General features: G+C 51.2%; 9 protein-coding genes across 9 annotated transcripts in view; 5 read left to right on the plus strand and 4 right to left on the minus strand.

Moving 5' to 3' along the window:
• The window catches only part of CNA06370 (conserved hypothetical protein), a 2,369-nt gene extending 838 nt beyond the window's left edge, over nucleotides 1-1,531 (minus strand). Inside the window, exons 1-7 of the mRNA XM_566982.2 lie at nucleotides 1,256-1,531; nucleotides 1,111-1,183; nucleotides 922-1,043; nucleotides 569-857; nucleotides 344-510; nucleotides 147-287; nucleotides 1-99 (exon numbers count right to left, since the gene is read on the minus strand). The exon at nucleotides 1-99 is cut by the window's left edge and continues 838 nt beyond it. Coding sequence (XP_566982.1) covers nucleotides 1-99; nucleotides 147-287; nucleotides 344-510; nucleotides 569-857; nucleotides 922-1,043; nucleotides 1,111-1,183; nucleotides 1,256-1,474 — 1,110 coding nt within the window. The 5' untranslated portion in view covers nucleotides 1,475-1,531. The remainder of the gene's footprint in view (nucleotides 100-146; nucleotides 288-343; nucleotides 511-568; nucleotides 858-921; nucleotides 1,044-1,110; nucleotides 1,184-1,255) is intronic.
• A 2-nt stretch (nucleotides 1,532-1,533) lies between these two features.
• On the plus strand, nucleotides 1,534-3,697 carry CNA06380 (hypothetical protein). The gene is made up of 5 exons (XM_024656341.1): nucleotides 1,534-1,629; nucleotides 1,681-1,757; nucleotides 1,813-1,880; nucleotides 1,951-2,935; nucleotides 3,003-3,697. The coding sequence occupies exons 1-4, from the start codon at nucleotides 1,577-1,579 to the stop codon at nucleotides 1,987-1,989; spliced, it is 237 nt and encodes a 78-aa protein (XP_024511979.1). The 5' UTR covers nucleotides 1,534-1,576; the 3' UTR covers nucleotides 1,990-2,935; nucleotides 3,003-3,697.
• On the minus strand, nucleotides 1,933-4,855 carry CNA06390 (histone deacetylase, putative). Its single transcript, XM_024656342.1, has 9 exons — nucleotides 4,293-4,855; nucleotides 4,057-4,229; nucleotides 3,969-4,009; nucleotides 3,711-3,916; nucleotides 3,644-3,661; nucleotides 3,532-3,593; nucleotides 3,243-3,450; nucleotides 2,983-3,180; nucleotides 1,933-2,924 (listed from the first exon to the last, which is right to left on the minus strand). Exons 1-9 carry the CDS (start codon nucleotides 4,839-4,841, stop codon nucleotides 2,109-2,111), a joined length of 2,271 nt encoding a protein of 756 aa, XP_024511980.1. The 5' UTR covers nucleotides 4,842-4,855; the 3' UTR covers nucleotides 1,933-2,108.
• Nucleotides 4,856-4,901: 46 nt separating this feature from the next.
• On the plus strand, nucleotides 4,902-7,699 carry CNA06400 (chromatin remodeling-related protein, putative). Its single transcript, XM_024656343.1, has 8 exons — nucleotides 4,902-5,290; nucleotides 5,373-5,415; nucleotides 5,486-5,627; nucleotides 5,677-5,723; nucleotides 5,771-6,030; nucleotides 6,085-6,193; nucleotides 6,247-6,375; nucleotides 6,440-7,699. Exons 1-8 carry the CDS (start codon nucleotides 5,007-5,009, stop codon nucleotides 7,577-7,579), a joined length of 2,154 nt encoding a protein of 717 aa, XP_024511981.1. The 5' UTR covers nucleotides 4,902-5,006; the 3' UTR covers nucleotides 7,580-7,699.
• CNA06410 (carboxymethylenebutenolidase, putative) lies at nucleotides 7,585-9,051 on the minus strand. The gene is made up of 7 exons (XM_566986.2): nucleotides 8,862-9,051; nucleotides 8,754-8,799; nucleotides 8,559-8,682; nucleotides 8,349-8,477; nucleotides 8,234-8,283; nucleotides 8,060-8,168; nucleotides 7,585-7,986 (listed from the first exon to the last, which is right to left on the minus strand). The coding sequence occupies exons 1-7, from the start codon at nucleotides 8,980-8,982 to the stop codon at nucleotides 7,738-7,740; spliced, it is 828 nt and encodes a 275-aa protein (XP_566986.1). The 5' UTR covers nucleotides 8,983-9,051; the 3' UTR covers nucleotides 7,585-7,737.
• Nucleotides 9,052-9,603: 552 nt separating this feature from the next.
• CNA06420 (expressed protein) lies at nucleotides 9,604-11,656 on the plus strand. Its single transcript, XM_024656344.1, has 8 exons — nucleotides 9,604-9,880; nucleotides 10,035-10,512; nucleotides 10,570-10,723; nucleotides 10,774-10,998; nucleotides 11,057-11,073; nucleotides 11,126-11,250; nucleotides 11,310-11,401; nucleotides 11,472-11,656. The coding sequence occupies exons 1-6, from the start codon at nucleotides 9,716-9,718 to the stop codon at nucleotides 11,227-11,229; spliced, it is 1,143 nt and encodes a 380-aa protein (XP_024512079.1). The 5' UTR covers nucleotides 9,604-9,715; the 3' UTR covers nucleotides 11,230-11,250; nucleotides 11,310-11,401; nucleotides 11,472-11,656.
• Nucleotides 11,657-11,977: 321 nt separating this feature from the next.
• CNA06425 (hypothetical protein) lies at nucleotides 11,978-14,633 on the plus strand. The gene is made up of 2 exons (XM_024656104.1): nucleotides 11,978-13,041; nucleotides 13,098-14,633. Exons 1-2 carry the CDS (start codon nucleotides 12,082-12,084, stop codon nucleotides 14,385-14,387), a joined length of 2,250 nt encoding a protein of 749 aa, XP_024514176.1. The 5' UTR covers nucleotides 11,978-12,081; the 3' UTR covers nucleotides 14,388-14,633.
• Nucleotides 14,634-14,701: 68 nt separating this feature from the next.
• Nucleotides 14,702-18,121, plus strand: CNA06430 (cytosolic small ribosomal subunit protein, putative). The gene is made up of 7 exons (XM_567212.2): nucleotides 14,702-15,016; nucleotides 15,070-15,249; nucleotides 15,303-15,398; nucleotides 15,449-16,267; nucleotides 16,320-17,008; nucleotides 17,056-17,520; nucleotides 17,574-18,121. The coding sequence occupies exons 1-7, from the start codon at nucleotides 14,770-14,772 to the stop codon at nucleotides 17,598-17,600; spliced, it is 2,523 nt and encodes an 840-aa protein (XP_567212.1). The 5' UTR covers nucleotides 14,702-14,769; the 3' UTR covers nucleotides 17,601-18,121.
• CNA06440 (nucleoporin nsp1, putative) lies at nucleotides 18,031-23,113 on the minus strand. The gene is made up of 6 exons (XM_024656345.1): nucleotides 22,073-23,113; nucleotides 21,726-22,025; nucleotides 21,489-21,660; nucleotides 21,118-21,435; nucleotides 19,567-21,071; nucleotides 18,031-19,515 (listed from the first exon to the last, which is right to left on the minus strand). The coding sequence occupies exons 1-6, from the start codon at nucleotides 23,003-23,005 to the stop codon at nucleotides 18,253-18,255; spliced, it is 4,491 nt and encodes a 1,496-aa protein (XP_024511982.1). The 5' UTR covers nucleotides 23,006-23,113; the 3' UTR covers nucleotides 18,031-18,252.
• Nucleotides 23,114-23,207: the final 94 nt, after the last annotated feature.

Raw genomic sequence — 23,207 nt, forward strand, 5'->3', positions numbered from 1 at the left:
ATCTGTTTGAGGGGAGTGGGTTACGGGTACAGGCCGCACTAGTTTGATGGGTACTACCGGTCCAGGCCCTTGGGCGTAGTAAAAGAGGATAAAAAACGACTGCCATGATCTCAGTAGCCATCTCGGTAATTTCAAGGTCAACTTACCAGTGTTTCTACGGTCAACAGTGTCCACCCAATGACCAGCGGGATGGACCGCACATGTTCATTGCTATTATGTCTGGTTGCGCACAAAAGACAGCAAAAGGCGACAAGTCGTGTTGAAAGGGAAACAATCATGGGAAAAGTCTAAACTTGACGTGAGATATGTTGATTGCGTGACTAACAAACAGGGGCCGGCCCACCTTGAAAGCATGCTTTTTCTCCGCTTCATTTCTCGCTTGCTCGGGCCAGAGATCGAAAAGGACCCATAGGAGCATGGCGAGGTTACAGCTTGTAGACGTTACGATGAGGGAAGATGGGATAAACTCTTTTATGTCCGCTTCGCCTCCGTTCATATACCAGTTCCAGCCTGCCGATACATGTTAGCGTACTAAAAATCAACGGAATTGATCTTGAGTCGCCCTTACACATTGTTTGTTGGGAAAGGCCAGAAACCCAGGTGAGGATCCATAACGCGCACTTCATCCTCCAGTAACGCCTGCCCAACTCTGGGACGGCCACTTCGGGATCGCCCTTGGCAATCTGCTTCCCACGGGTCAGAGCCGATCCCCAGGCTTCCATTTGCGCTCGATGGTCAGATCTACGGAGTGCGTCGTCTACCGCAGGCTGACAGCTGGAACAAACAGGGGGGTAGCGAGCGTGAAGGGAAGAAAGGTAGTCGGAAAAGTTGGCGTAAAGTGTAGGATAAGAAGGGTCCTATACAGTATAAGGGTGAGATCTGAACAGAAGAGGAAACTGTTTTTAAAAAAAAAGGACTTACGTCCTCATCCGGCAGATAATTGGCCAACAAGTTCATGACCAGCGTCTGGTTCGTCAGGCAATTCCGACAGAATGGCGAAGTTGACGATGATGCGGTCGGTAAATGGCTTGACGAAGGTTGGGCTGGTAGTCCGGGGAGAATGTCAGCAGAGCAGACTGAGAAGAGCATATGGCTATATCTATAGCTTACCTCGCAGAGCAAAGGACTTGGAGTTGAACGTCGAGTTGTGCATAGCTGGGAGGTCAGACATCATCTCTCCGGCCTGTTGCCAGATGTCAGAAAGCCATCGTCGGGGATCTTTGGCTGGGGGGGCCAGCACGAGAAGGATACGCACAGCGTCACGAATGTTCCAGCATCCACATCGCTCGCACTGCCAATTCCACTTGGTACCGGGTTCTGCGATGCGTTCCTTGCCCTTTCTGCCGGGCGAGGCGGGCGGGGGCACATGGGCGCGAGGGGGAAGGAGGGCAGGGGAGAGGCAGAAGAAGCACTGTACTGGTTGTGGACGGGCGGACGGGCGGAGGAAGGGCATGTGCAAAGAGGAAAGAATCATGGGCGGAGTGGAAAGGTGAACCAAACGAAAAGCCGCAGCTTCCAACTCGTCTTGTCATGTTTTCTTCCGCCCGCATCTCCTCGGCATCTCCATACAACATCCATGAGCGCAGACAGCTACAACGTCAAGATCACCTCGGGCGTCCTCGTCACCTGGTACGCTGCCCCCCGCCTACCCCCTCCCAGCCCGCGCTAACCGCCCCACAGCGACTCGGCCGCAAAGCAGATCTTGCTGCATTTGGACTCGATGCGGGACGGTCCCCACAAGTTTGTCATCCGTGACGGTCAGTTGCAGTTTGTGCCTGTCAAGATGATGCAAGAGGCTCATACACGCTGCAGTTGACGAGAACCGTGTGATGGTCAAAAAGGAATACGTCGAAATGCTCAAAGACGAGCTTCAAAACGAGGTGTGACATTCTTCTGAAAACAGATATATACATCCCGAAACCAACCGATCAATACTAATTTACATTGTAGCTGGAGAAAAATACATATATTCAAGACCCTGACATATGACCCCTTGCTTCATTCGACTCTGTTCCTATCATTCGCCTGCAAGTTTCTCGATTCCATAGTCTGGCCACGTCCCTTTCCCCCCCCAAAATAGGGAGTAGCACACCATGAGCAGCCCCATACTAGTGACCGCCGGAGATGTGATGTAAAAGCTCGGTAGGGGTCGCGGTGGGACTGTATGCAACAGTCTCTAAAGGCGGGGGTCGAGCTTGTGTTTCGGCATCGAGACGGGGTTGGCATGATTGCTGGGGTGGTAAAACGGGGTCGGGTCGTTCGGCAGTATCGGTAGTAGTAGTAGGGCGGGCGGGAATGCGGAGGATGATCTTGGGTAGTGAAGTAGTCGTTGGGGTCGTCTGGATGGAAGGCGGGGACGGAGACTTGGACTTGGATTCCTGTACCTTTGGTGTGGATGCACTCTCTCCCAGCGACATTTTCGTCATGTCTTTGACAGCTTGTTCAATCCAGTCTCCCATTTCGTTCTCTCCGCCCACATCCGTTTTCACAGAGGATTGTGCGCCGAGCGTCTCATCCGTGGTGGGTGCTGTATCGATATGGAATGGGAGCACTGTGCTACTCTCTGGATTCACAGAAAATGTGCCTGTATCAGTGGGCTGCGAGGGGATCTTGAGCTTGGATGGTGCCGGCGTCACACCCCCGGCGGCGGCCCTTGCCCTGTTGCCCCTTTTCGCCCCACCGTAGCCAGGCGTGTTATCTATGCTCGCTGCACCAGACTCATCAGCCTTTTTCCTATCGCGCAGGGTCATCCTCGTCGTCCCCATGGGAGTATTTGTAGCCGTACTCCCCACTGAATCCGGGCAAGTCGTCCCTTCAAAATGGGCGAGGAGAGAGTGCGTTCGGGAGAGATGGGGTTGTGAAGCAAACTCTGCTGGAAGAGGGGCAAGCTTGCCTCCTCTCTTCTTTTTGGTTGCCTTTTCCAGCTAAATCACTCGTGAGCCCAAAATATTCTGAAAGATGTAAACAGTCGGGGGGGCCTACACTGATCAACTCTTTTTCAGCCCACCATTCATCACATCCTTCAGGCAAAGACCCTCTCATTCCCACAATGTGACCCATGGCTGCACTCGTCAATGCTCGATCGCTGTAACCGCCTTCCAACACGGAGACAACCTTGCCCTCTGTGTATTTGTCCGCAAAAGCCGCAATATCACGCGTATACCTCGAATAGAACGAAACCTTGCAAACGTTTGCCGTCAGCTTTTTACGTGGTTCACCATGTGTGTCATTGCCCAACTCACAGGTACTCGGCGATCATGCCGCTGCATTCCTTGATGTTCCCATTCACAAGCATCGAATCCTGCGCTTATGAAAACAATGGTTCTCTCTGGGTCCGCCTCGGTCTGTTCCATAAATACTTTGGCCTTGTCCAAGAGTGCAAGGTATAGAGGGTAGATTCGGTCGTAGAAATCGGCTTCCGAGCTGTATGGTTTAAGATGGATGTTTTCGCTGTAAGACAAGTTGTGCCGGGAGTGAGCTCGATAGTCTGATGAATACAAGTCGGGACTGGAATTGAGAACGAAAACGCACATGTACTGCCCATGAGCAGCTAGAGAGATTGAGGCGTCTCGAATGAGATCAAGATCACCATCCTGCCCGAGGGTTTTGAGCTGTCTAATCTAGTATCAGTGATTTGACGTACCTCGCACGGATAGCTGTACTATTGTGGGTAAGCGCCCATCTACGGATCTTCTTCCAGACGGACTCACAATGTCATGCACCGATCCATAGAATGCCTTCCAGCCTCTTCTCCTTCTCCCTCCTTGTCCTGTTATCGGTGGCTTTCCAGCCTTGACCTGTAGATCATCTGCATAAGAAGCTGCGTTGAGGGGCATGATGAGCGCTTGAGTGCCGTTACCGTGGTGGAGATCGAAATCAATGATAATCGCGCGATCAATGTCGTGCTGGAGGTAGCCTAACACAACGTCAGTCTGGGACGGGTCGCAAGGGATTGAATCAATGGATACCATGCAGAGCGCCAATGACCACGTTGTTGACATAGCAAAACCTAATAGCGATGAGATGCGCGCAGGCCCACACAAAGAGAGTGCTTACCCCGAGGGTGCATCTTCGCCGCAGTGGTGACCGGGTGGTCTTATAGCACAGAACGCTTTCGTGAACAGCGCGTCTGCAGGACCCTCAACAGGGGGCGTAGACGGCTCCTCCTTCACAGGTACCTGTTTTGTCTTTTGCACAACATGATCTACCGCTTGGCAGACCGTTTGGATCTAGTTTGCATCAGGTCTCGACTGGCAGATATCGTCAGGTACTCGAGAAAAAAAAAAACTTACAGCGCCCTCGATGGCAACGATACTTCCCGGGCCAAGGTAAAGATCTCCAGGGTTCAGTCCCAGCCCGTCTGGTATTTCGCACCCCGTCTGCTTGATTCTCTCCGCCGCCTCGTTGGCCCATTTGACCAGATCCCTAAGATAGCCGGACGAGGGGAAGCCCGCCCCGGACGGGCCCGTGGACCCTGGCCCGATATACGGAAAGGGCGCCTCGGGGACGGGCGAGTGGGCGAGCTGGACTGCCGGGTGGTGCAGCAGGACACTGCCCGGCCTGGGCGGCGGGGGCGGGGCGGGCACGAGGTGGAGCTGGGCGGTGGGCTGGGCGCGGGACAGGAGGGAGAGGGAGGAGAGCAGGCTGGCGAGGTCGTGTGGCGGCTGGGGAGCGGGTGCGGCCTGCTCGAGCCTGGCGACGGCAGCAGCGACGCCGAGGAGGACGGCGCGGAGGCGTTCTGGGCGCTCGAATACGTGGGCGGCGTTTGGATGGCGGATGTACCTGTGCTGGAGACAGGCGGGCTGCACGAAGAGGCCGAGGGGGCCGTCGGCGGGGGACATGGCGGTGGGCGAAAGTGGAGAGCCGCGAAAAGATGTCAACAAATCCCGCGCCCGCGTCTCCTTTTCCTCTTCTCCAGTTCTCGCACCTCGCCATACACCTGCATTATCCTCTTCTCCAGTCCTCTCGCCCGCCATACAACTCGCATTACGCCGCTTCTCCACGCCATGCCCGCCACCCGCCACACACCCTCCCCCGCGCCACCCCAGCCGGCCGCAGAGCACCCCGCCGACCCCGCCGCCCCGCCGTCAGACCAACGAGCCAAGAAGAAGCGCCTCGGCGTCGACCCCAGCCTCATCATTGCAGAGGGAGGCAGGTCCAAGCGAAGACGTACGCCGTCCCCGCAGCCGGAGCAGCAGGAACACGTAGATCCGGATCCCAGAGACTCGGCGCGGGCAAAAGAATTGGGCATGGTCATCTATGAAAGAATCATGGGTTCAAAAACCAAAGAGTAAGCTCAAGCTCCGTCCACCCGTCCCGTCTCTCTCCCGTTCTTTCCCGCGTACACACCGTGCTCACAAAGGCCCTGGCAGTGGCGAATCCATGTCCCAGCCTTTCGTAAAGCTTCCCAGCAAGGTGAGACGCGACGCGACGCGTACTGTTTACATACATTACACGAGCAATATCACTTATTAGCTGTTGGCAGAGGTCGTTTCCGGACTACTATGAAACCATCAAACATCCCATGAGCCTCGAGATGGTCAAGACCAAGCTCGATGCGCAGGATTATCAGACGCTGAAAGAGGTCGTTGCCGATATCGGCCAGATATTCAACAACGCTAAACGATGTAAGTCATCCATGCGGCGCCCATGCACAGTGTTTGACATGGGCTGCAGATAACATGAGAGAGTCTCTGCTATTCCAATGGGCTAAAAAGCTTCATGTATGTACTCTCACGAGGTCGTTACTTCCGTTGATCCTTTTTTTCAGAAAATGACCCGACTCTATTATGCCGAAAAGACCAACCCAGACAAACATGGAGACGATTCTGAATCCGATGCCGAAGGAGAACACCATCCCACCTCCCGGGCGGGCACATTACAGCCTGATGCCGATGGCAGTACACATGGCGAAGAGGGAAGCCAATGGTCAAAGCGGAAGAAGGGACCATATGCGATCAAGGAAGGCCCGACAGTCTACAAACTGATCAAGCCTGTTTTGAAATCGGTCAAAGAGGCCAAATCGAACGAGTAAGTCTCGCAAATGTTGCCTGCAGGGCACGAACTGATGGCGAATGGTGCAAGTGGGAGCGGCAGGGATATTTCAGCCATCTTTATGGAGCTACCAGATCGAAAAGACATACCCGACTATTACAGGACCATCAAGAACCCAATATCACTGGAAGAAATTGAGGTATGCTTGCCATCGCAATCCCCTAAATGAATATGTGTCTGACATTCGTGCAGACAAAGCATGCAGGAAGACGGTACGACTCATGGGAAGAGTTCTTTGATGATATGGAACTCATGTGCAATAACGCCATGGAGTACAATGCCGATGGGAGCGACGTCTTTCAGGATGCTCAGCAGATAATGGTGCGTTTTTTTTCTTTCCTTTTCCTTCTTTTTTGTACACGCAGCTGATCGCTCTCGCCCAAAGGGTATTCTCGCATATCACCGCGAACAAATCCATTATCGTCTTACCCTTCCGCCGGGCGTCAAACCTTCTCGCTCGGGACAGAGGCCATCTAATGTCGCCTCTCTCCAAGCTGAAGGTATGCAAACTACCTATTCGGCCTCTCCTAGTTATTCTCGTTCGCCTGCCATTGGACATACGTCCTTACCCATGGCAACACCGAGTCCCATGGCTGGCGCTATCGCTCATCACCAGTACCCATCACACTCACATCAACAGCAGCTCCAGCCCAAGTTTCAACAGCATGTCCCGGCGCCTTCTCCCCATTCTATCCAGTCGCAAGTTTATACCCCAGTCCCACATCAGATCCCTCATACGCCGTCACCTGCCACTACCTCCACTTATTTACCTGCCCTCCCTCCGGGAGTGGTCACCGAAGAAGTGGTCGCGTCTCTCGACCGATACCCACTGTACGAGCAACAAGCCTGGCAGGCGAGCTTACCACCCCATGCCCTGTCAGTTCTCAGACAGATGGCAACCAACGTAGAGATGCGGAAGAGGGCTGTAGCAGCTGCTGCCATGGCCGGGCAGCAAGGGTATCTGCCCCAAGGCAATGTCCATATGGATGCTTCAAGACCGTCATTGATACATCAGGCTCAAGTGCATGCGCAAGCTCAAGTGCAAGCTCAGGCTCAGGCTCAGGCGCAAGCACAAGCACAAGCCCAGGCGCAAGCCCAAGCAGCTTCCCGCACTCACACTCCTGTCGACAGACCACCCCCCCCGCCGCCTGTCATCAAGTATATCGACTTTAGCTTCAGCCGTCCGGACAGTCCTAGCTCCAACGAGCGCGAAACTATCCGGTTACAGAACCAAAGGGGCGTCGTCACCCATTGTATCATGCTAGATAAACAGACAAGCGAGGTCGAAGTGGTCGCCTACCCCGACCTGTCATCGTTGCCGTCTCACGCGCCAGACGCCGACATGGTTCTCAAACTCAATAACACACCCATTGCGTCGAATGAGCCCGTCTTGGGGCGGGATGATCAACAGGCGGCTATGAAATGGAAGGTGGTCGTGCCGCTGACCAAGGTGGATAATAAAATTGAGATCAGTACTGGAAAGACGGAAGAGCAGGGTAGTACGATTTATTTGAGTCGACAATAAAATGAGGCCTGGTAAGCCTGGTTGCATAAAAGTGATTGTACGTTGTGTACGTGGGATTGTTTTTATATTTTTGGGGGGCTAGGGGAGGAAAAGATTGAATATGAATACGCGTTATGGAATTCAACTCTGAAGCTTCAAAGAGAGACTTTCCCGCTGCCTTAACAAACATGTTCAACCTTACCGCCATCGCCGCTAGGTTCTCCAAGATCCCTAGCCACCCGTCTGTTGAAAAGCTCCATCATCATGCCAAACAGCGAACGGCTTAAAGCGGCGTCCCATCGGCCCTTGGAGGATTCGTCACGGATAAAGGCATGTTGGGCCTGTACTTCGAGAAAAGTAAAAGTGACGTTGGCGGCATCCAGAGTATCTCGAATCAGAGAACGGCCGTCGCGGTCGACGTGGGTATCCTATGGTAGGGCCAACCCGGTCAGCGAAAGTGTGAATGATCAAAAGGTTAAGAGGCGGAGGGGGGATACTTGCTTGTTTGCCAAAGACCATGGCAACCTCGCCCTTGCCTGTCAAATCGCCTTTTCTAATCTTTTTGAGAGTATCGTCCGATTTGCCTTTACCAAGAGTAGCCGAGTGCACGCTACGATGTTTTTGAAAAAAAAGCTCAGTATTCATTTATGGTACGATTATAGGTTCAGTCCTCACTCGGTTGCAAAGTAGCAGAATGTAGCTTGTACCCGGGGATCAAAAGCGCACTGCATTTGTCACTCCCAGTTTGTTTCGATACTCGTTAATACAAGGGCGGGAAAGCATAACTTACGCGCAAGGCCAGGTGCCCGCCGAGGCACATCCCGGTAGAAGCTATCCTCCCTGTGCAGTTGGGAAGAGACGCCAGAAGATCAATCGACAGAGTAGCATCTTCGTCATACGCCTCAACTGTCTTCTCGACCTAACAGGAAATGGGTGATTGAGCGCACAGTTCTTGCATTTGACTCAAATCGGCTGATATGGTGGAAAAAAAAGGGCCTACCTTGTAACAGTTTCCACGATCGGTGCCTTCAGAGTCGTAGGGAATGGGTTCCGGGCCTTCAAATTCATGGAACGAAGAAGGAAGAGCAACTATATATCCTTCACTCGCAATGTTGCTAGCGAACCTATAAAAGAATAGAATGTCAGTTTGAAACCATCTCCCGGAGCTATTAGCCATTGCCCAACGAGGACGAACCTCTCGACAGGACCCGTCACCTGGTAGATCTCGGAGAAAACCACGCCTATTTCGAATTGTTGAGTTTATAGCCCATGCTTGTAAATGAGCTTGAAGGGGACAACTTACATCCAGGGAATCTGGCCTTGGGGTATCCGGGCAAGCTAGGCTCCACCAGGTAGATACGGATGGTACCAGTTTTGCCATTAGCAGTGGTTGGTACGTCTCTGTAGGAGGTCTTGATCAACATGCTGAGATGTGAGAAGGTATGTGCGAGGTGAGAGTATGTGACCAAAGTTATTAGATTCAGTCTATGATAGTACGTACCGTCCACCCAGTCGGTCCGTCGCGTTCGCCGGCCCCATCATACGTCGGGCTTGGTTTCGGCGATATGTTACGCGTGGCACTTGCTAGCTGGTTTAGGAACAGATAAGATAACAATAGACGATTGGCCTCTTGATTAAAAGAATTCGCCACCCCTTTACAGCTGATAATAATTTATTGCAGAGCACATGTACTTTTATCCGGATTGAATTGTAGCTAAAATCCACGAAACCCCAATAGTTTGGTAACTGAACTGTTATGTGATCTCCTCGCTCAATAACAGTTGACTCTTGACGAGCCACGACCAGCCGCCTCCAACTTAATCTTCCTGATACACTTCTCTTCGAGGAGAGAAGGACCTCAAGTCCAAAGTATACAGATCTGATTGGAGGAGGCGTCCAATGCAGCTACTACGAGACAGGTTCTGCATGCGTGGAATATCGAGTAAATGTGAGTACGTAAGATGATTGTAGAATTGTCACTAATAACGGGTGTCGATCAGGCGCTGTGCCTGACATGGGTGAAACACCGCATCTTGATTTGTCTCGGCGACATGGCCTGCTCCATCTCCATTCTTTCCTCAAACCTCTTCCCGACAAATATATCATTATACATATCTACTCCGCCACGACCCGCCACACCACCTATATTACGACACCATGCGCATCCCATCTACGACCCCTCAGCTACAAGTCAACACCTTCACACACCCTCCTCCTTGGGGTGCTTACATCACCTATCCTCCAGGCGCTGTAGTAACCTACCTTGCGACAATCTGGAGGTGCGAAAGCTCTCATACGAGTTGGGAAGAGCCGGCCGGAGTTGTGAGTTCATATTCTTCTTGGTGTATTCTGACCGAGAAGGAGTTTTATACATAAGTATAAAGAAGAGGTTTAGAGTTGGGGAAATATGCCCGATTGCTATGTTAAAACATTGCCGAGGATCTGCGCTGACTCATAGTCTCTACTTTATGTGTAGCCATCCTCTAATCTTGCCTTCTGGACCCCCATAGGTGTACTTGGATCGAATGTTTCTACATCTGCCCAACAAAGTTCGCCACCACCTTACTCTCAGTCATTGAATGCTCAATCCGAAAAGGTCCCACCTTATCAGACCTTTATGGAATCGTCGCCTTCACATAATGTCGGCAGCGAGAAACCTGGCTTTGATCCCGGACATTCTGGAAGCTTCAGTTACCTTTCGGACAAGGCTGGAGATCCGTTCAGGACTCCCGTCATCAGCGAGGAAGAGAATGAATCCAAACACGAGGATAACTTGAAGGATGAAGTACGGGGCAAAAGGTTCTGGAGGGTTGGTGGCCTCGGTATCTGGGCGTATGGCCTAGATACAAAGGAGGAAAGCATTAGGGAGAGGCTGTGGAGAGAGTGGTCTGATAAACACAATGGGGACGATTGGATAAAAATCTCTAGAAAAAGGACAAAATTTTACAACGAGAGCATGTTTCCGTCCTTTAACCTAACTAAATAAAATAAGAAACTGACGTCAATTTTAGGTGGCGGTCGCCATGTGCGGCCGTTGTTCACTTGGAAGCTTGTCGAAAAGGGGCAGCGTCTTCCCGTCGATGCTTTGCCTATCGGCAACGAGCAAGACGGTGCGGTGCTCTACGCCGCCCGGGCTTGGCATCAAGGAGGAGTGCATCTTGGAAAGTGCGTGAATCTTAATCATCTATAGTATTCGGCTCTGATCATCCGCCCAGGGCTGGTCATCATCTTCATAAAGGCGCTTCCATCCCATACGGAGGAGGCGAAATCTCTTTCGACACATTTGAAGTCTTTTGTGGACCAATCAATGAACCGCACCTGGTCAAATGGATGACATTCCCTCATGGCCAGATAGCCCACGTACAGGGATGGCAACCGGTTGAGGGAGGCCGAGAAAAGGATGGAAGAGCGTTGTTATTGGCCAAAGGCTTCTATGACAAGTGAGTGACCCGCAGTATACGGTGTATTGCATCTGGCTAATTGGATGCAATCCTTTAGTGGACAACATCCGGGGAGTAAGTCTCAAGTGAACTCGTTTCTGGAACACTATTAACCAACGTATATCAGAAATTATAGTGCAGGATGATCACGCTTGCGTTGGGTATGGCGGCGGGGAGGTCTGGATTCGACCTTATCAGATTCTGGCCTATGCCAATCCTCACCGTCGTTAATTTGTTCGACTTGATGGATGTGTAAGCATCCCTCATTCCGCCCACTTGTGAGCAGCAATAGTGAATCAGGAAAGCGACAGTTAGGATCTTCGATAAGGACAGCTGAGATTGGTTCGTTTTGGAGTCTGATATTAACATGTAGAGATCTACGCACGCCACCCTCATCATGAATGTAAGATGCTTCTTTGTGCACTCTATCTAACCTGTATAATCTGATGAGGCAATGTCATCCTTCCGTTCAGAACAACGGAGTTGGTCGTTTTTTGTTACAGTTGCTACCGTGGAGAACGTCTTCTGCCTCCATTCTCCTAAAGACGGCAACATCCTCAAAGGCATGAAATGTGATAGGAAGGATCTTGGGAGCAGGTCCCTTTGGAATTATGCTATCAAAGGTGGATAATACAAGGCATGTGAATTGGAGGCCAGACTGCGATATTTATGAACAGTTGCAAAAGCTTCATCAAACAAGCGATAGCAAGGCGGAAGACATCATAGGTCGCCTGTATCGTTAAATGCAGCAGCAACGTCTTCCTTTGTTCAAAAGGATGGTACTATTATTCCAAGGAGTCAAATCTCTGAGCAGGAGAAAGCCATCTTCCAAGTGATGGCATGATATCAATAACCTGGTTATGAAGACCGTAGCCTTTCCTATCTTTCCCCTCTAATTTACGTATCGCCCAGCTCACCAGATCTTTTCCTCCCACAACTCTCCTGGCCTGCAGCAACTCCTGCCTGTAGCATTTTGAAGATACATCTTAACTCGATCCCTAACATCACCTTCAAACCGCCATTGGACCAAAATCCGTCAGCAGCTGGTCAATAACGATTGAGAAAAACACACTTTTTTTATCGATGTCGTGCGAACAAATACCCTCAATCACCATTTATGGTACCACCCAGATTACCTCCGTCTCAGCTTATGTTACCACTCTTACCAGTCTCATCCCTGGGAATCCAGTGGTATCAGTTGTAACCTCTGTGGTACCTGCCATTTGCGCTGATGATGCTCTTGACTGTCCTTCGGAGACTAAAGAAGATGTAGTAACTGTGACGCCGACTTCGACGGCCATATATACTAGTGATATATCGACAAATGTTGTAGTCACAAGTATAGTTCCTCAAAGAACATTATATTACGCATGTTCCTCAACTCAGGAAACATCACCGCAGGGGATGACGAGTACCAACCAAGTACAAGAAACATTGAATAATCAACCTTCTACTAGTACTGAAGGTGACAGCAGAGTGGCATCATACACAAATGTCCAGCAGTCAAGCTCGAGCATTAGCAGTGCCACATTGGTTGGTCAATTCACAGGCATTGCAACCCAAATAAAGGGCAGTGCGACAGTAGTTGGGGTATCAGCAAGCAGTGTGTCGTCTGTGGCAGATACGATTTTATCTCCATATCATACGACCACCTCCCCACATTCTTTTCAACCAGGACCATCTGCCAGTCGGTTAAAATCAGTTGCTACGTCTTTACCGATCGTAACAACATCTCACACATCATCTGCTTCATCAGCAGTCGCATCTCAACAAGAAGACACCAACGTTACGCCATCCTCATCAAAACATGCCGCCATCGCGGGCGGTATCATAGGCGGTATACTAGGCAGTATTGTCATAGCATGCTTGGTGATTTGTATGAAAAGAAAGAAAAGAGATAAGCACGAGGATGTCAAAAGATGGAGTGGAGAGAATGAGGATGTTGATTATTGGGAGAGACGATTTAGGGCATTAGAAACGGAAGGAGACATCATCTACGGTGAGAAGGACGACTGGGATTTGCAGTCGAGCAAGAAACTGCGCGTGAGTTTGAGGAATCGCTCCCACAATTACTGGCATTATGCTGACCGTTAGAATAGCTCACTCTTGATCTTGCATCCAAGGATATGGATATTATCCCGTCGCGCCGCTTCTCCCGCTTGTCGACTGTATCATCATTTTTCTCGTCGTCTTTCGGCGGGGGCATACCTACTCGCATATCCAACAAGACTGGGCTTAATTTCTCACGTCCGATCAAACGTGCGGATGCCTTGTCAATTCGATCTTACCCTAAAAGCCCCAGATCAAGCACCTCAATGAAGTCGACTAAAAGAGGACGCCATTCAGTGAGTTCAAGGAAATCCGGCAAGTCGTCCCAGCGTTTGTCAACCTCTGTGCTTCCCTCCATGAGGGAAGAAGACGAAAATACAGAGAAAAATGACGAGAGTATGGCCCCAAGGGAACCCGAGGAACAACTAACAATGGAATGGATTCGATATTCCCAGGTGGATGATGACGAACGCGAACAAGGCAAGCGAAGGGAATTACCCTTCCAGCGATCATCGTGGCAACTCTCGATGGGCGGGGGCACTTCGTACCATCGGGAAGAGACCGTGGCTATCGGGCCCCCGCCACCTAGACGATCTCTTGCCTCGACGTCACATGACAATTTCGTATCGTCCCCGCGTTCCACACTGTGCCCTACCCAGTCATCCTTTGACCGGTACGACGGCCCTTACCCACCGGTGGGATCTTCCTACGAACGGTCGTCAGATCTATCCCGTACACCTTGCCTGACTCCAGCAGCTGCAAAAAGCTCCGAAAGTATTTTGCATCTGCCCGGATCTGATACATCCAAGTACGATGCGGGCGTCTTGTCGGATACTAAACCCAAGCGATCGATGAGTCGAACTAGGCGTTCAGCAGGCAAATTTGTCCCTCAGCTTTATTTAACCCGAGAAGCTATAACACCGAGGTTATGGATCGACGACGAGTTAACAAATCAATTTGAAGGCTCAAAGGGATCGGGGGAAACAGAGAGGGTAACAGAAAAAGCACTCATATCCTCATTTTCGGCAGAGACAATCGATGAACGCCAGGCGCCTGACATGTCTTCCAGAAGTAGTGAAGATAGTCACCTTGAACAAACGATATCAGAAGGGGAACACGACAGGGCTTCTTCTCCGGGAACGTATTGCACCAAATCATCCTTATCAGTCGTCCCATTATCACCAGCTCCGCCGTCCCTATCCCTGAGCTCCGTGACATCATCGTTGATGGAAGATGCGCCGGAAAAAAAGATCGGTCTAGCCGAACGGTCGGCGGTGACTCCACAGCTGCCTGTATTGACTCTCAGGTCATCAGTGGCGAGTAGTTGGACTTGGGGTTGATATCCGGTGAGGAGAGGGTCAGAGCATTCTTTGGTAGGCATTATTAGCTGAAGCTTAAGAGCGTCGCGAGGCGAAGCGACGAGGGAATGAGGTGGATTGGTGCAATGGAACGGGCTATAGACAACGTTGCGATATTTAATGTACGGCCTACATACAGCTGCAGATAGATTGCAGGACTATCCGGCTTGGAGACATGCAAGATGTCAATGTACGGCGTCAGCACTCGTGGCTTGAATCAACTGTGGCTGTCGGCGTTATGGGGTGTGGCACTTTGCGTTTCCGCTGGCTGGGTGGAGTCGGATGTGCTACTACAGCCAACAGCACCGTCCATCTTCAATCTTCCATCTTTCTCTTCCATATCCTCCCCGCCGCCACAGCCAACATGTCAGGCGGATTCTTCGGCTTCGACACCGCACTTCCCGAACACCGCCAAGCCGCAGACCGTCCCAATGACGCAGCCGACACTTCCAAATTCCAAAATGCCAGTTCTCTGCTTAATCCCTTCAATCTAGAAGCCCCAGAGGACGAGGAAATGGAAGTTTACACTTGGGGTCAAGGGCTAGACAAGGATGTCGAGGCAGCAGATGAGCTGAATGATGCAACGTTTGGCGTGGACGTCAATGCTATCAGTGAGTAATGTGAGTCATTGAGGGGTATAATGTTGATCTTGTACGTCCTTGAGGGGGTGGACAGTTCTCCTTCGGCAATGAAGAGTCATTTTCTTCCCCGGCTAAGCCGTCAAAGCAATCCCAGTCGCAAAGAGGACCCATCGCGTCGACTGCCTCCCGATATCGGCCTAAAGTCGCGGCCGATCCGTTTGCCTTTTCTGAAGATGACTTTTATGCTTCTCGCCCTGTCAAGAGTAAGGGATATCTATCATTGCATTATACTTCCAGGTCGCTAATGCTCTGTCAGAGACCCAACCGAAGCCCAAGACAAAGTCTTCGGCTGAGCCTGTCTGGACAAAGCCAGCTGGCCAGGTCACTAGTTGGGGAGCGGCCCCTTCCTCAAGTTAGTCATTTTCATCAATATTCTTTTTCACGATCTGACTCATGATGCAGCAGTAAAGCCATCCCTTGGGTCCAACCATGCGCAGGTGGAAGCTCCCGGACATATCAAGAGCCTCGAGGAGATTGAAGCGGAGTTTGCGTCAATGCCTGCGCCCAGTGCGGCGCAGGCGCAGGCTGCCTTCCAGGCGCCTGCTCAATTATCAGGACCGCCCCCTGCAAATGCTGTTGTGACACTTGAAGAGCTTGAGAGGCAAATGATGGAAGAAGTTCCTCAACCTCTTGCCCAACATCAAGCCCAGCAACAAGGGCCTCCTCGAGAGGTTACTCCCACTCAGATTCCGGGTCTCGCCCAGTCGGGGTATGCTTCTCAAAAAGCTGTCCTCGACAGTATGTTTCCTGACCTTGGCAAAAGTCCTGGACCCGTACCTCCAGGGCAGCAGCAAGGCCAAACAAGGCAAAGTCCTGCCCCTATAGTTCCTAGTCACGAAGAGCTCGCTCGGCAGGAACATTTCCAAAAGGTTTTCGAAGCAAAAGTCCAAGCAATGTCCAAATATAATAACCTTATGGGATCATCTGACAAGGACTTTATCACCCGCATCCAACTGTCTCAGCTCGCTACGTCCGATCCTTATATTTCCGACTTTTACGCCCAAGTGTTTTCTGCGATGGAGAGAAGCCGTCGGGCCCATGAGAGTGGTCAAATGGACAGGCCAACTGTGGTACAAATTGCAGCAGGTTTTGGCTTCGGTGTTGGTGGTCCGTCCGGCAACAGATTTGGAAAGATGGGACAAAATACTATGCAGAAATTGTCGACGCAGGTAAAGAAACTGGTTGAGAGTAGAACGGCGCACCAGAAATCTACCAATACTGGTGAGCTTCATCATTGTAATCGTGATGCGTAGATACTGACAGAAGCGTATAGCTGCTCTTCAGGGCGCTCTCGGAAGAGTCACACGAGGTGGTGCTGCTGCTCCTCGTCCCGTTCTTGCCATCCCTACAAACACCAAGCTCGAAAACCGTCCCGCGTCTCATCTTAATCAATCTACGGGCATACAACGTCCCCCTCTCACTCGCAAGCAAATCATGTATGCCCTAGAAGATCTCTACACCGACGTCCTTGAGCTTGAGCAGTTCCGTAGAGAAGCACCACCTTCAACCTCTGTGGATGACATTGAAATCTGGAACGCTAAATGTCAAGTAAAGGTAGATCAGATCTGGGCAAAGCTTATGGTTCAAGAACCTATCGAAGTATCAAATCCCCATCCATTCATATCCCTCCTCAACCCCCCAAAAGGTCAACGTATCCTCGGCCGGATCATCCTTCAACTTCCTGATCAGAAGATTTACACCTTGTTGTCCCTTCTTGTTGTCAAATTCCATCAACTAGACGTTGTGGCTCGTGCTCCCCCGCCTCCAGTCACAGACGCCAGTCTGTTAACCAAGGCTGATAGGTTAGACCGCGCGAAGCGCGAGGCGGACACGGACGGCTTCTTGTATAACTTGGTCCCTGCTATGGACATGGCGATTAACAAATGTAAGCTGGGACTTTTAGGTGGTCTGTTGGTTGCTGCTGTGCAGAGGTTGGATGTTGTGAAAATTGCCTCTACCAGAGTACGTATCAATTCTGTGGATTGATCAATTAGCTGATTATGGATCAGCCTGGAGTTGTCCTGTTCACAGCGCTCTTATCAAAAGCTCAGTCTCTTATCCGCGCTCCCCCTCCTGATCCTCTCAACCCTCATTCCGGTACCCATCCTGACCAGATAGAGCTTGAGCACTTCCCTCGTCAGTTCTCGGTGTTCCTTGATGCTCTTTTACCTTCTTTGCCAGATCTTTTCCCATCATCTATCGCTGCCAAGCATGCCTTTGGTCCCTCTGCGTACTTGATGTCCGGAGAGAATCTTCCCGAAAAGGAGGGCTTAGAGATGGAGAGGCGAGAAGCCGAAGTCTGGGGCCTGGCTGCCGCTTTGGCCGTCAATTCAGCGGAAGAGGAGCAGACAGCGTTGGTTGCTGCTTTGAGGGAGAAAATTCTTCATACTGTCCAGGGTGCCAGAAACCCTATGGTTGGCCCTGTCAGAGCGGAAATGAAACTAAGAAATGTGAACATGTTCTTGAACGGTCTCGTAAGTCTATTTGTACCCGGCATATTTTTTTGGATGCTTATGACCATTGTCAGGGTTTGGATGCGGCTATGATTGAATAAGCGTCGCCAATGAATGATTTTAGATCATGGCTGATTGAAGAACATTCGTTCTTCTATTTTTCATCTTATGCACTTCTTAAAGGTCTACAGTATTTGTGTGTCGACTGAGGACTTCTAATCACGACGATATGACATACCTATAAGCCTCCAGGGCTTACAGTCTTTTATGATTGCTCTATATATGAACTAATTCTGGCATTCCTGTGGAAACGTTACAGTAATGCCTGGATTTAAGCCAACCGTCTAACTCGGTATCCGCGGCAGAAAAAAAAGACAAAACAGACGAACGCTGAAGCTGAGAGCGCGGAACTAACCATAATAATGACCGCGTTCCTGGTCCCTGATCGAAGCTCGGAAGTAAGAACGTATCTGCTTTCCACGCACAGACCACCCTCCTTCTTCCTCCTTGTCCGACGGATATAACATACCCTTTTGCATATACCAAAACCGAATGAAACCTTGCTGTAACAGTATGCAATTGCGTTTTTGCGTCGAATATATGAGGAAAAATATTAGGAAAGATACCCTACTTATGAAGAAAATGTAATGAAAAATTTATATGCTATGGGAAAACTAACGTTCCAGCCTTCCTTATACACCTGACCCGAACGTGCTGCTACAATAGAAATACAACCAATTACCAGAGTACTTATCATCGCCTTCGTGGCAAACCTTTAACCCTCCTTCCACCAGGGCTCGCTGGCGCAGCCTCGTTTGTTGCCACACCCAAACTGAATCCCCCTTCTGGCCCGGGCGTGGGACTTTTGAACCTAGAAGCATCACCGGCAGGCGCGCCAAAACTGAACGCCGCCGCTGGTTGTGGTTGGGCAGCAGTCTGTCCGAAAGAGAACGAAGGAGCAGCAGGAGTTGAGGATTGCTGTTGAGCAGGCTGGCCGAAGGAGAACGTGGAAGTGGATGCAGCAGGGCTGGCATTCATAGGTTGTCCAAAGGAAAATGAAGAATTGGATGCTGGCGCAGCGACGGAGTTGTTGGTCGCACCGAAAGCAAAGCTAGCCGGCGCATTTGGTTTCTGGTCTTGCTGCTGACCAAAAGGATTAGATGCTGGGGCAGTAGAAGCGTTGAATGGGTTGGACGCCGGAGTAGCATTACTACCCGACCCGAAGGCGAAAGCGGGAGTGCTCGGCTTAGCGACGTTATCGGTTTTGAACGTATTCAAGGGCGCAGAAGTAGAGCCACCATTGACAGAGCTCGCACCGAAGACAAACGGTTGGCTACCGGTCGATACATTTGATCCAAACGCGCCTGCATTAGCAGGCTTCATTGACGCGTTACCGGGAGCACCAAAGGTGAAAGCTGGTGCCGTGACCCCATTGGGCCCACTTTTATTATCGAAAGGATTCTTGGCAGAGTCTGCATTCGCAACGGTGCTTGGAGCAGTCCCGAAAGGAGAGCTCGTCCCGTTCGCAGCAATGGACTTGTTAGCAGGGCCACCAAGCGTGAACGTTGAATTATTATTTGAAGTTCCCCCAAACGGGTTCGCAGGTGCGTCCTTTTTATCTTCGGCTTTGTTCACAGCTTGGCTACCGAATGAGAAGCCTCCAAAGGCTGGCGTAGTGCTGGGAGCAGTGATCCCACCCCCAGTTGCATCTTTATTGGCTACAGCTGTGGTGGGGGTTGTTACAGGGGTGGTGGAGCTGCTCGCACCAAATGTAAAGGCAGGCTTTGAGGCGGGAGTGTTGCTGGAAGGAGCGGGCGCACCGAAACTGAATGCGGGTTTTGAGGGGGTATGGGACGAGTTGACAGAATCCGGGGCGGCAGAGCTTGAGTTGGATTGCCCAAACGTGAAAGCAGGTTTGGATGGTTCATCAGACTTGGGCTTATCAGAGGCGGGCGCACCGAAGGAGAACGGAGACTTGGTAACAGTGTCCGATGCCGCTGGTTTGGACACAGAAAACTGCAACACCTTATTAGTTCGTGAATCTGTCCCCATGTTGACTTCACTCACTGAAAAAGAGGGAACAGCATTAGATGCTGCGGCAGGGCTGTCCTTCGACTTCCCAAAGCTAAATTCACCACCAGATGTTGAATCCTTTTTAACGCCAAAACTGAATCCGCCACTGGGAGCTGCAGAATCCTTCTTTGCAACTTCTGGTTCCTTTCCGCCGAAGGAGAACGGTGAAGCAGCAGAGTCAGTAGTTTTCTCCTTATCCCCCTCCTTGTTCCCGTTTACCGAAGCTCCAAAAGAGAAGACGGGCGCTGGCGAAGCACTAGCAGACGCGATGGGTGGGGGCAAGGCTGCTGGTGGCGCTTTTTCACCACTGTCCTTTTTCTGAACACCAAAATCAAGTGCAGGCACAGGGACAGGCGACGACTGTTTAGTTGAAGAAGCGGACGACACGGTGGCACTCCCAAAAAAGTTAGGGATGCTACCGGCTTCAGCTTTTCCAGCACCAGATATCGTTTCACCAGACACTTTGCTAGAAGAGTCGCCGAAAGAGAAAGATGGCTTTTTTGCGGCTTCAGTGGAAGTAGGAGCTTTGGAGAAGAAGGAAGAAGCGGCGGGCGGTTTACCTGCTGGTGTGGTAGAGCCGGTAGGGTTGAGCGAAGCAGATTTCTCTGTGGTACCTCCAGAGATGGGGAAAATACCGTTAGCCAGTGGAGACGAGTCATTTTTATTGGGCACAGGCATTGTAGGGGGAGAGTCAGGCGCAGCCACGATAGAACCAGCAGCGAGAGGAGATGAAGCTCTAGGGCGGGTAGACGCAACGCCCAGTCGGGCCAAAGGCCCACCAGCACGCGGCAGACTTAGTGGAGGGAGGGGTGCAGCTGGTGTTGTCACAGACTTTGAGGGCATCGTATTGTTGGAAGCGTTTTCATCACCAGAAGGCTTCAAGCCTGCGAAAGAGATGCCGGAGAAAGAGGGTAATGCAATCTTGGAAGCTTTTTCTAGCTCTTCCATATCCGGCAAATCCTCGTCCTTGGCAGAATATCGTCCAGAAGTAGGAGGAGTCTGGGATCGAGAGTAAGATGCTGCGCTTTGGTGTGTTCGTTTTGACGTATCGGACCTGGCGCGTAAAGAAGAACCTCCACGGGGCATTTGATCGACCGCTCGAGGCTGATATGTGTCAGAAGTAGAGGGCTTACCCGGAGAAGGTGCTGTAGCAATGATTGATGGTACTGAAGGCGGAGCCGGAGGGGGAGTAGGTGAGGTTGAGCGCTCAACGACAGTTTTCTTGGTACGCCGAGTCGACCTAGATGACCTCGTGACTGGTTCTTCTTCATGCACGGGCGCTGGCTGTTTTGGAGCGCCTCTTCTGGTAGATCTTCTATTGGCTTTGGGGGTGGTCTCCTCGACGGCATTGGTTCTATTGAGTCGAGATGATCGGCGGGGAGTGGGAGCGGAAGGAGAAGGAGAGGATTCCTTAGGCGCCAAATATTCAATTTGGGCGCCGGAAATCTGGCTAGCAGTCTCACTTCTTGCATCCGATGGAGTTGGGGATGGTCGATACTCTGTAAATAGTCAGCAAAGGTGGGCCGCCGCACATTGCAAACTAACCTTGACTCTCCATCCGACTATGTTTCCTGACCTCCCTTGCCTCTCTGTCAGCTACCCTTCTCCGACCATACGGGCTGATCATGACTGATACTCCCAAGTCACCAAATCTTTCTTTGTCTTTCCTTTGTTTGGCACTTTCACCACCAGCAGCAGTCGCAAGCGGGACGTTAATGCTTCGTCGGAGAGTACGGGAGGATTGGCCGAGAAGAGGTGGAATGTCGCCTTTTCGAGCATCAGTGAGAGGAGTTTTACGCATGGCTTCCAAAGTGTAAAGAATGCGTTCGGCTTCGTTTTTGTGAACAGGTGCTGGCCTTTGCGCTGGAAAAAAGGTAAGTTCTGCGGAACGCAAAGAACACCCGTAAACTACTCACAAGCTTTGAGTTCACTCTCCCTCATAAAGACCTTATCATCCTGATTCCAAACCATCTGGCCCCTTCTCATGGGAGTCGGGGCAGCTCTAGGCATTGATGTGCCTAACCTGTTGGAGGCAGCCACAGATGCAGGTGATTTGGGTTTTTCCCATTGGTCGTGCATGAACCAATCCTGATAGTCGTCAGTTCATGGATTATAGAATGGGAAGGAAGAGCAGGTGGGGTTCAGTTACTTACCAGGACACTTCCTTCTTTTCGCCTGATGCTATCTCCTTCAACACTCATCCTATCATCGTCTTTGTCACGACTTATACTTCCTCCTGGCGGCGAATGAATTTCAAGGTCCCGTAGGTTCCTTATGCTGGTGCTTCTTACAGTGTCACCTGCGGAGGCCATGCTGAGATCAGAGACAACGCTGGCATGACGCCGCAGGTTAGCGGCAGTTGCTGAGCGACCGAGACCAATGGTGCTGGGTTGACGCGGTCGAGGAGAGGCAGTGGGCAGTCCTCGGAAGGGTGAAGCCATTGGATGAGCATGCTGAGGAGTGTCAGCATGGTGACTCATCATCTAAAAGAATATCTTACATCACCGTCTTCTAATGTCTGCGCGAACGTTTTGCGGCCAGGAGTAATGTTCTTTTGTGCGGCGGCAGTCGATGAAGCTCCATTAGCACCGGCATATTTAGACTTCCACGGACTCCAGATCTCTTTTTCCTTCCCTCTGTCATCCTTGCCTAAACTATCTTCCTGGAAACCAGCATCATCATCTGCAAGTGTAGCTAAGTCAACCCTCTTGGAACGAGTCAATGTGCCAGTCTTTTTTGGTGAAGCAACAGCCTGCCCGTACGCTGAAGATCGCAGCACGTTGGACGGGGGGTCGAGATATGACATGGACTGGGAAGAGGTGAGGGGCCTAGAGAAATTGGCAGGCTTTCTGTGTGCGGTCTTGTCATTAGAAAAAGAGGACTTGGGTTTGAGGGTGACATGGGGAGAGAGGGGAGGAAGCATAAAGCCAGACACGGCGCGCCCTTGGACTTCAAACTGATGCTCTGGTGCGTAGTCACTGGCGAGGTCGTTAAACCGGTTCGTCCGAGGCTCTGGTGAGTGCCTTCGTATCCTCTTGCCTTCTCGTCTATCGGACGGAGACTCAGGATCCTCCAGTTCGTTACCAAAGGATGACAAGCTGTCACGCTTAGATACTCCTGCTGTCTTTCCAGGTGTGGAGAGCCACTGAAGAGGTCTTGTGAAAATAGACTTTATTCCAGACAACAGTGACGGTTCGCTACCTGATCTGGTAAGGCTCCCACCGGACGCGAGACTCTGGACTCTGGAAGTAGGGACGGGTTTCTTCGTAGGAGAAGTTTCGCGCCCGGCAAGGCTGGCAAGGTCACCCATGGTGGAAGAGGGGTGCAGAGCGCTTTGGCCTAATGGTCTCTTGTAGGGACTGCTATGCCTATGTATTCTGGGATTCGAGTTGGGCCGATGTGCGCCCGAGAGGGCGCGGTGGAGGTCGGACATGGAGGCCACTGTCGTTAGGGCTGGGAACCGGGGTGTGGAGAGGAATGGTGGGGACGGCGGGGAAGAGCGAGAATAGTAGGAAGTAGTAAGAAATGGCAAGAAATGGCCAGGAATTGTTTGAATGTTTCCTCCATCCACACTCAGAGAGTCCCTGTTCACAAAATACACCACCCAATATTTACAAATCCTTTTTCTCCTTTTC

This window comes from Cryptococcus neoformans, chromosome 1 (assembly GCF_000091045.1).
Source record: "Cryptococcus neoformans var. neoformans JEC21 chromosome 1, complete sequence".
Lineage (NCBI taxonomy): Eukaryota > Fungi > Basidiomycota > Tremellomycetes > Tremellales > Cryptococcaceae > Cryptococcus > Cryptococcus deneoformans.

What these genes read in the sequence shown, in the direction of transcription:
- CNA06430 (XM_567212.2), top strand. Translation starts at nt 14,770, where the DNA reads ATGTCAGGCGGATTCTTCGGCTTCGACACCGCACTTCCCGAACACCGC. An exon ending in CGTGGACGTCAATGCTATCA is followed by an intron (nt 15,017 to 15,069) that starts GTGAGTAATGTG and finishes TACGTCCTTGAG; the next exon opens with GGGGTGGACAGTTCTCCTTC. An exon ending in TGCTTCTCGCCCTGTCAAGA is followed by an intron (nt 15,250 to 15,302) that starts GTAAGGGATATC and finishes ATGCTCTGTCAG; the next exon opens with AGACCCAACCGAAGCCCAAG.
- CNA06400 (XM_024656343.1), top strand. Translation starts at nt 5,007, where the DNA reads ATGCCCGCCACCCGCCACACACCCTCCCCCGCGCCACCCCAGCCGGCC. An exon ending in TCGTAAAGCTTCCCAGCAAG is followed by an intron (nt 5,416 to 5,485) that starts GTGAGACGCGAC and finishes AGCTGTTGGCAG; the next exon opens with AGGTCGTTTCCGGACTACTA. An exon ending in TATCACTGGAAGAAATTGAG is followed by an intron (nt 6,194 to 6,246) that starts GTATGCTTGCCA and finishes ACATTCGTGCAG; the next exon opens with ACAAAGCATGCAGGAAGACG.
- CNA06410 (XM_566986.2), bottom strand. Translation starts at nt 8,982, where the DNA reads ATGTTGATCAAGACCTCCTACAGAGACGTACCAACCACTGCTAATGGC. An exon ending in GTGACGGGTCCTGTCGAGAG is followed by an intron (nt 8,683 to 8,753) that starts GTTCGTCCTCGT and finishes ATTCTTTTATAG; the next exon opens with GTTCGCTAGCAACATTGCGA. An exon ending in TTCTGCTACTTTGCAACCGA is followed by an intron (nt 8,169 to 8,233) that starts GTGAGGACTGAA and finishes AAAACATCGTAG; the next exon opens with CGTGCACTCGGCTACTCTTG.
- CNA06380 (XM_024656341.1), top strand. Translation starts at nt 1,577, where the DNA reads ATGAGCGCAGACAGCTACAACGTCAAGATCACCTCGGGCGTCCTCGTC. An exon ending in TCGGGCGTCCTCGTCACCTG is followed by an intron (nt 1,630 to 1,680) that starts GTACGCTGCCCC and finishes ACCGCCCCACAG; the next exon opens with CGACTCGGCCGCAAAGCAGA. An exon ending in CAAGTTTGTCATCCGTGACG is followed by an intron (nt 1,758 to 1,812) that starts GTCAGTTGCAGT and finishes TACACGCTGCAG; the next exon opens with TTGACGAGAACCGTGTGATG.
- CNA06440 (XM_024656345.1), bottom strand. Translation starts at nt 23,005, where the DNA reads ATGTCCGACCTCCACCGCGCCCTCTCGGGCGCACATCGGCCCAACTCG. An exon ending in GGAGAGTGAACTCAAAGCTT is followed by an intron (nt 21,436 to 21,488) that starts GTGAGTAGTTTA and finishes CCTTTTTTCCAG; the next exon opens with CGCAAAGGCCAGCACCTGTT. An exon ending in ATGCTGTTCCCTCTTTTTCA is followed by an intron (nt 19,516 to 19,566) that starts GTGAGTGAAGTC and finishes AAGGTGTTGCAG; the next exon opens with TTTTCTGTGTCCAAACCAGC.
- CNA06390 (XM_024656342.1), bottom strand. Translation starts at nt 4,841, where the DNA reads ATGTCCCCCGCCGACGGCCCCCTCGGCCTCTTCGTGCAGCCCGCCTGT. An exon ending in GGTCATTGGCGCTCTGCATG is followed by an intron (nt 3,917 to 3,968) that starts GTATCCATTGAT and finishes ACGTTGTGTTAG; the next exon opens with GCTACCTCCAGCACGACATT. An exon ending in CTGAAAAAGAGTTGATCAGT is followed by an intron (nt 2,925 to 2,982) that starts GTAGGCCCCCCC and finishes CGAGTGATTTAG; the next exon opens with CTGGAAAAGGCAACCAAAAA.
- CNA06420 (XM_024656344.1), top strand. Translation starts at nt 9,716, where the DNA reads ATGCGCATCCCATCTACGACCCCTCAGCTACAAGTCAACACCTTCACA. An exon ending in GGGAAGAGCCGGCCGGAGTT is followed by an intron (nt 9,881 to 10,034) that starts GTGAGTTCATAT and finishes CTTTATGTGTAG; the next exon opens with CCATCCTCTAATCTTGCCTT. An exon ending in GACAAAATTTTACAACGAGA is followed by an intron (nt 10,513 to 10,569) that starts GCATGTTTCCGT and finishes CGTCAATTTTAG; the next exon opens with GTGGCGGTCGCCATGTGCGG.
- CNA06425 (XM_024656104.1), top strand. Translation starts at nt 12,082, where the DNA reads ATGTCGTGCGAACAAATACCCTCAATCACCATTTATGGTACCACCCAG. An exon ending in AGTCGAGCAAGAAACTGCGC is followed by an intron (nt 13,042 to 13,097) that starts GTGAGTTTGAGG and finishes CCGTTAGAATAG; the next exon opens with CTCACTCTTGATCTTGCATC.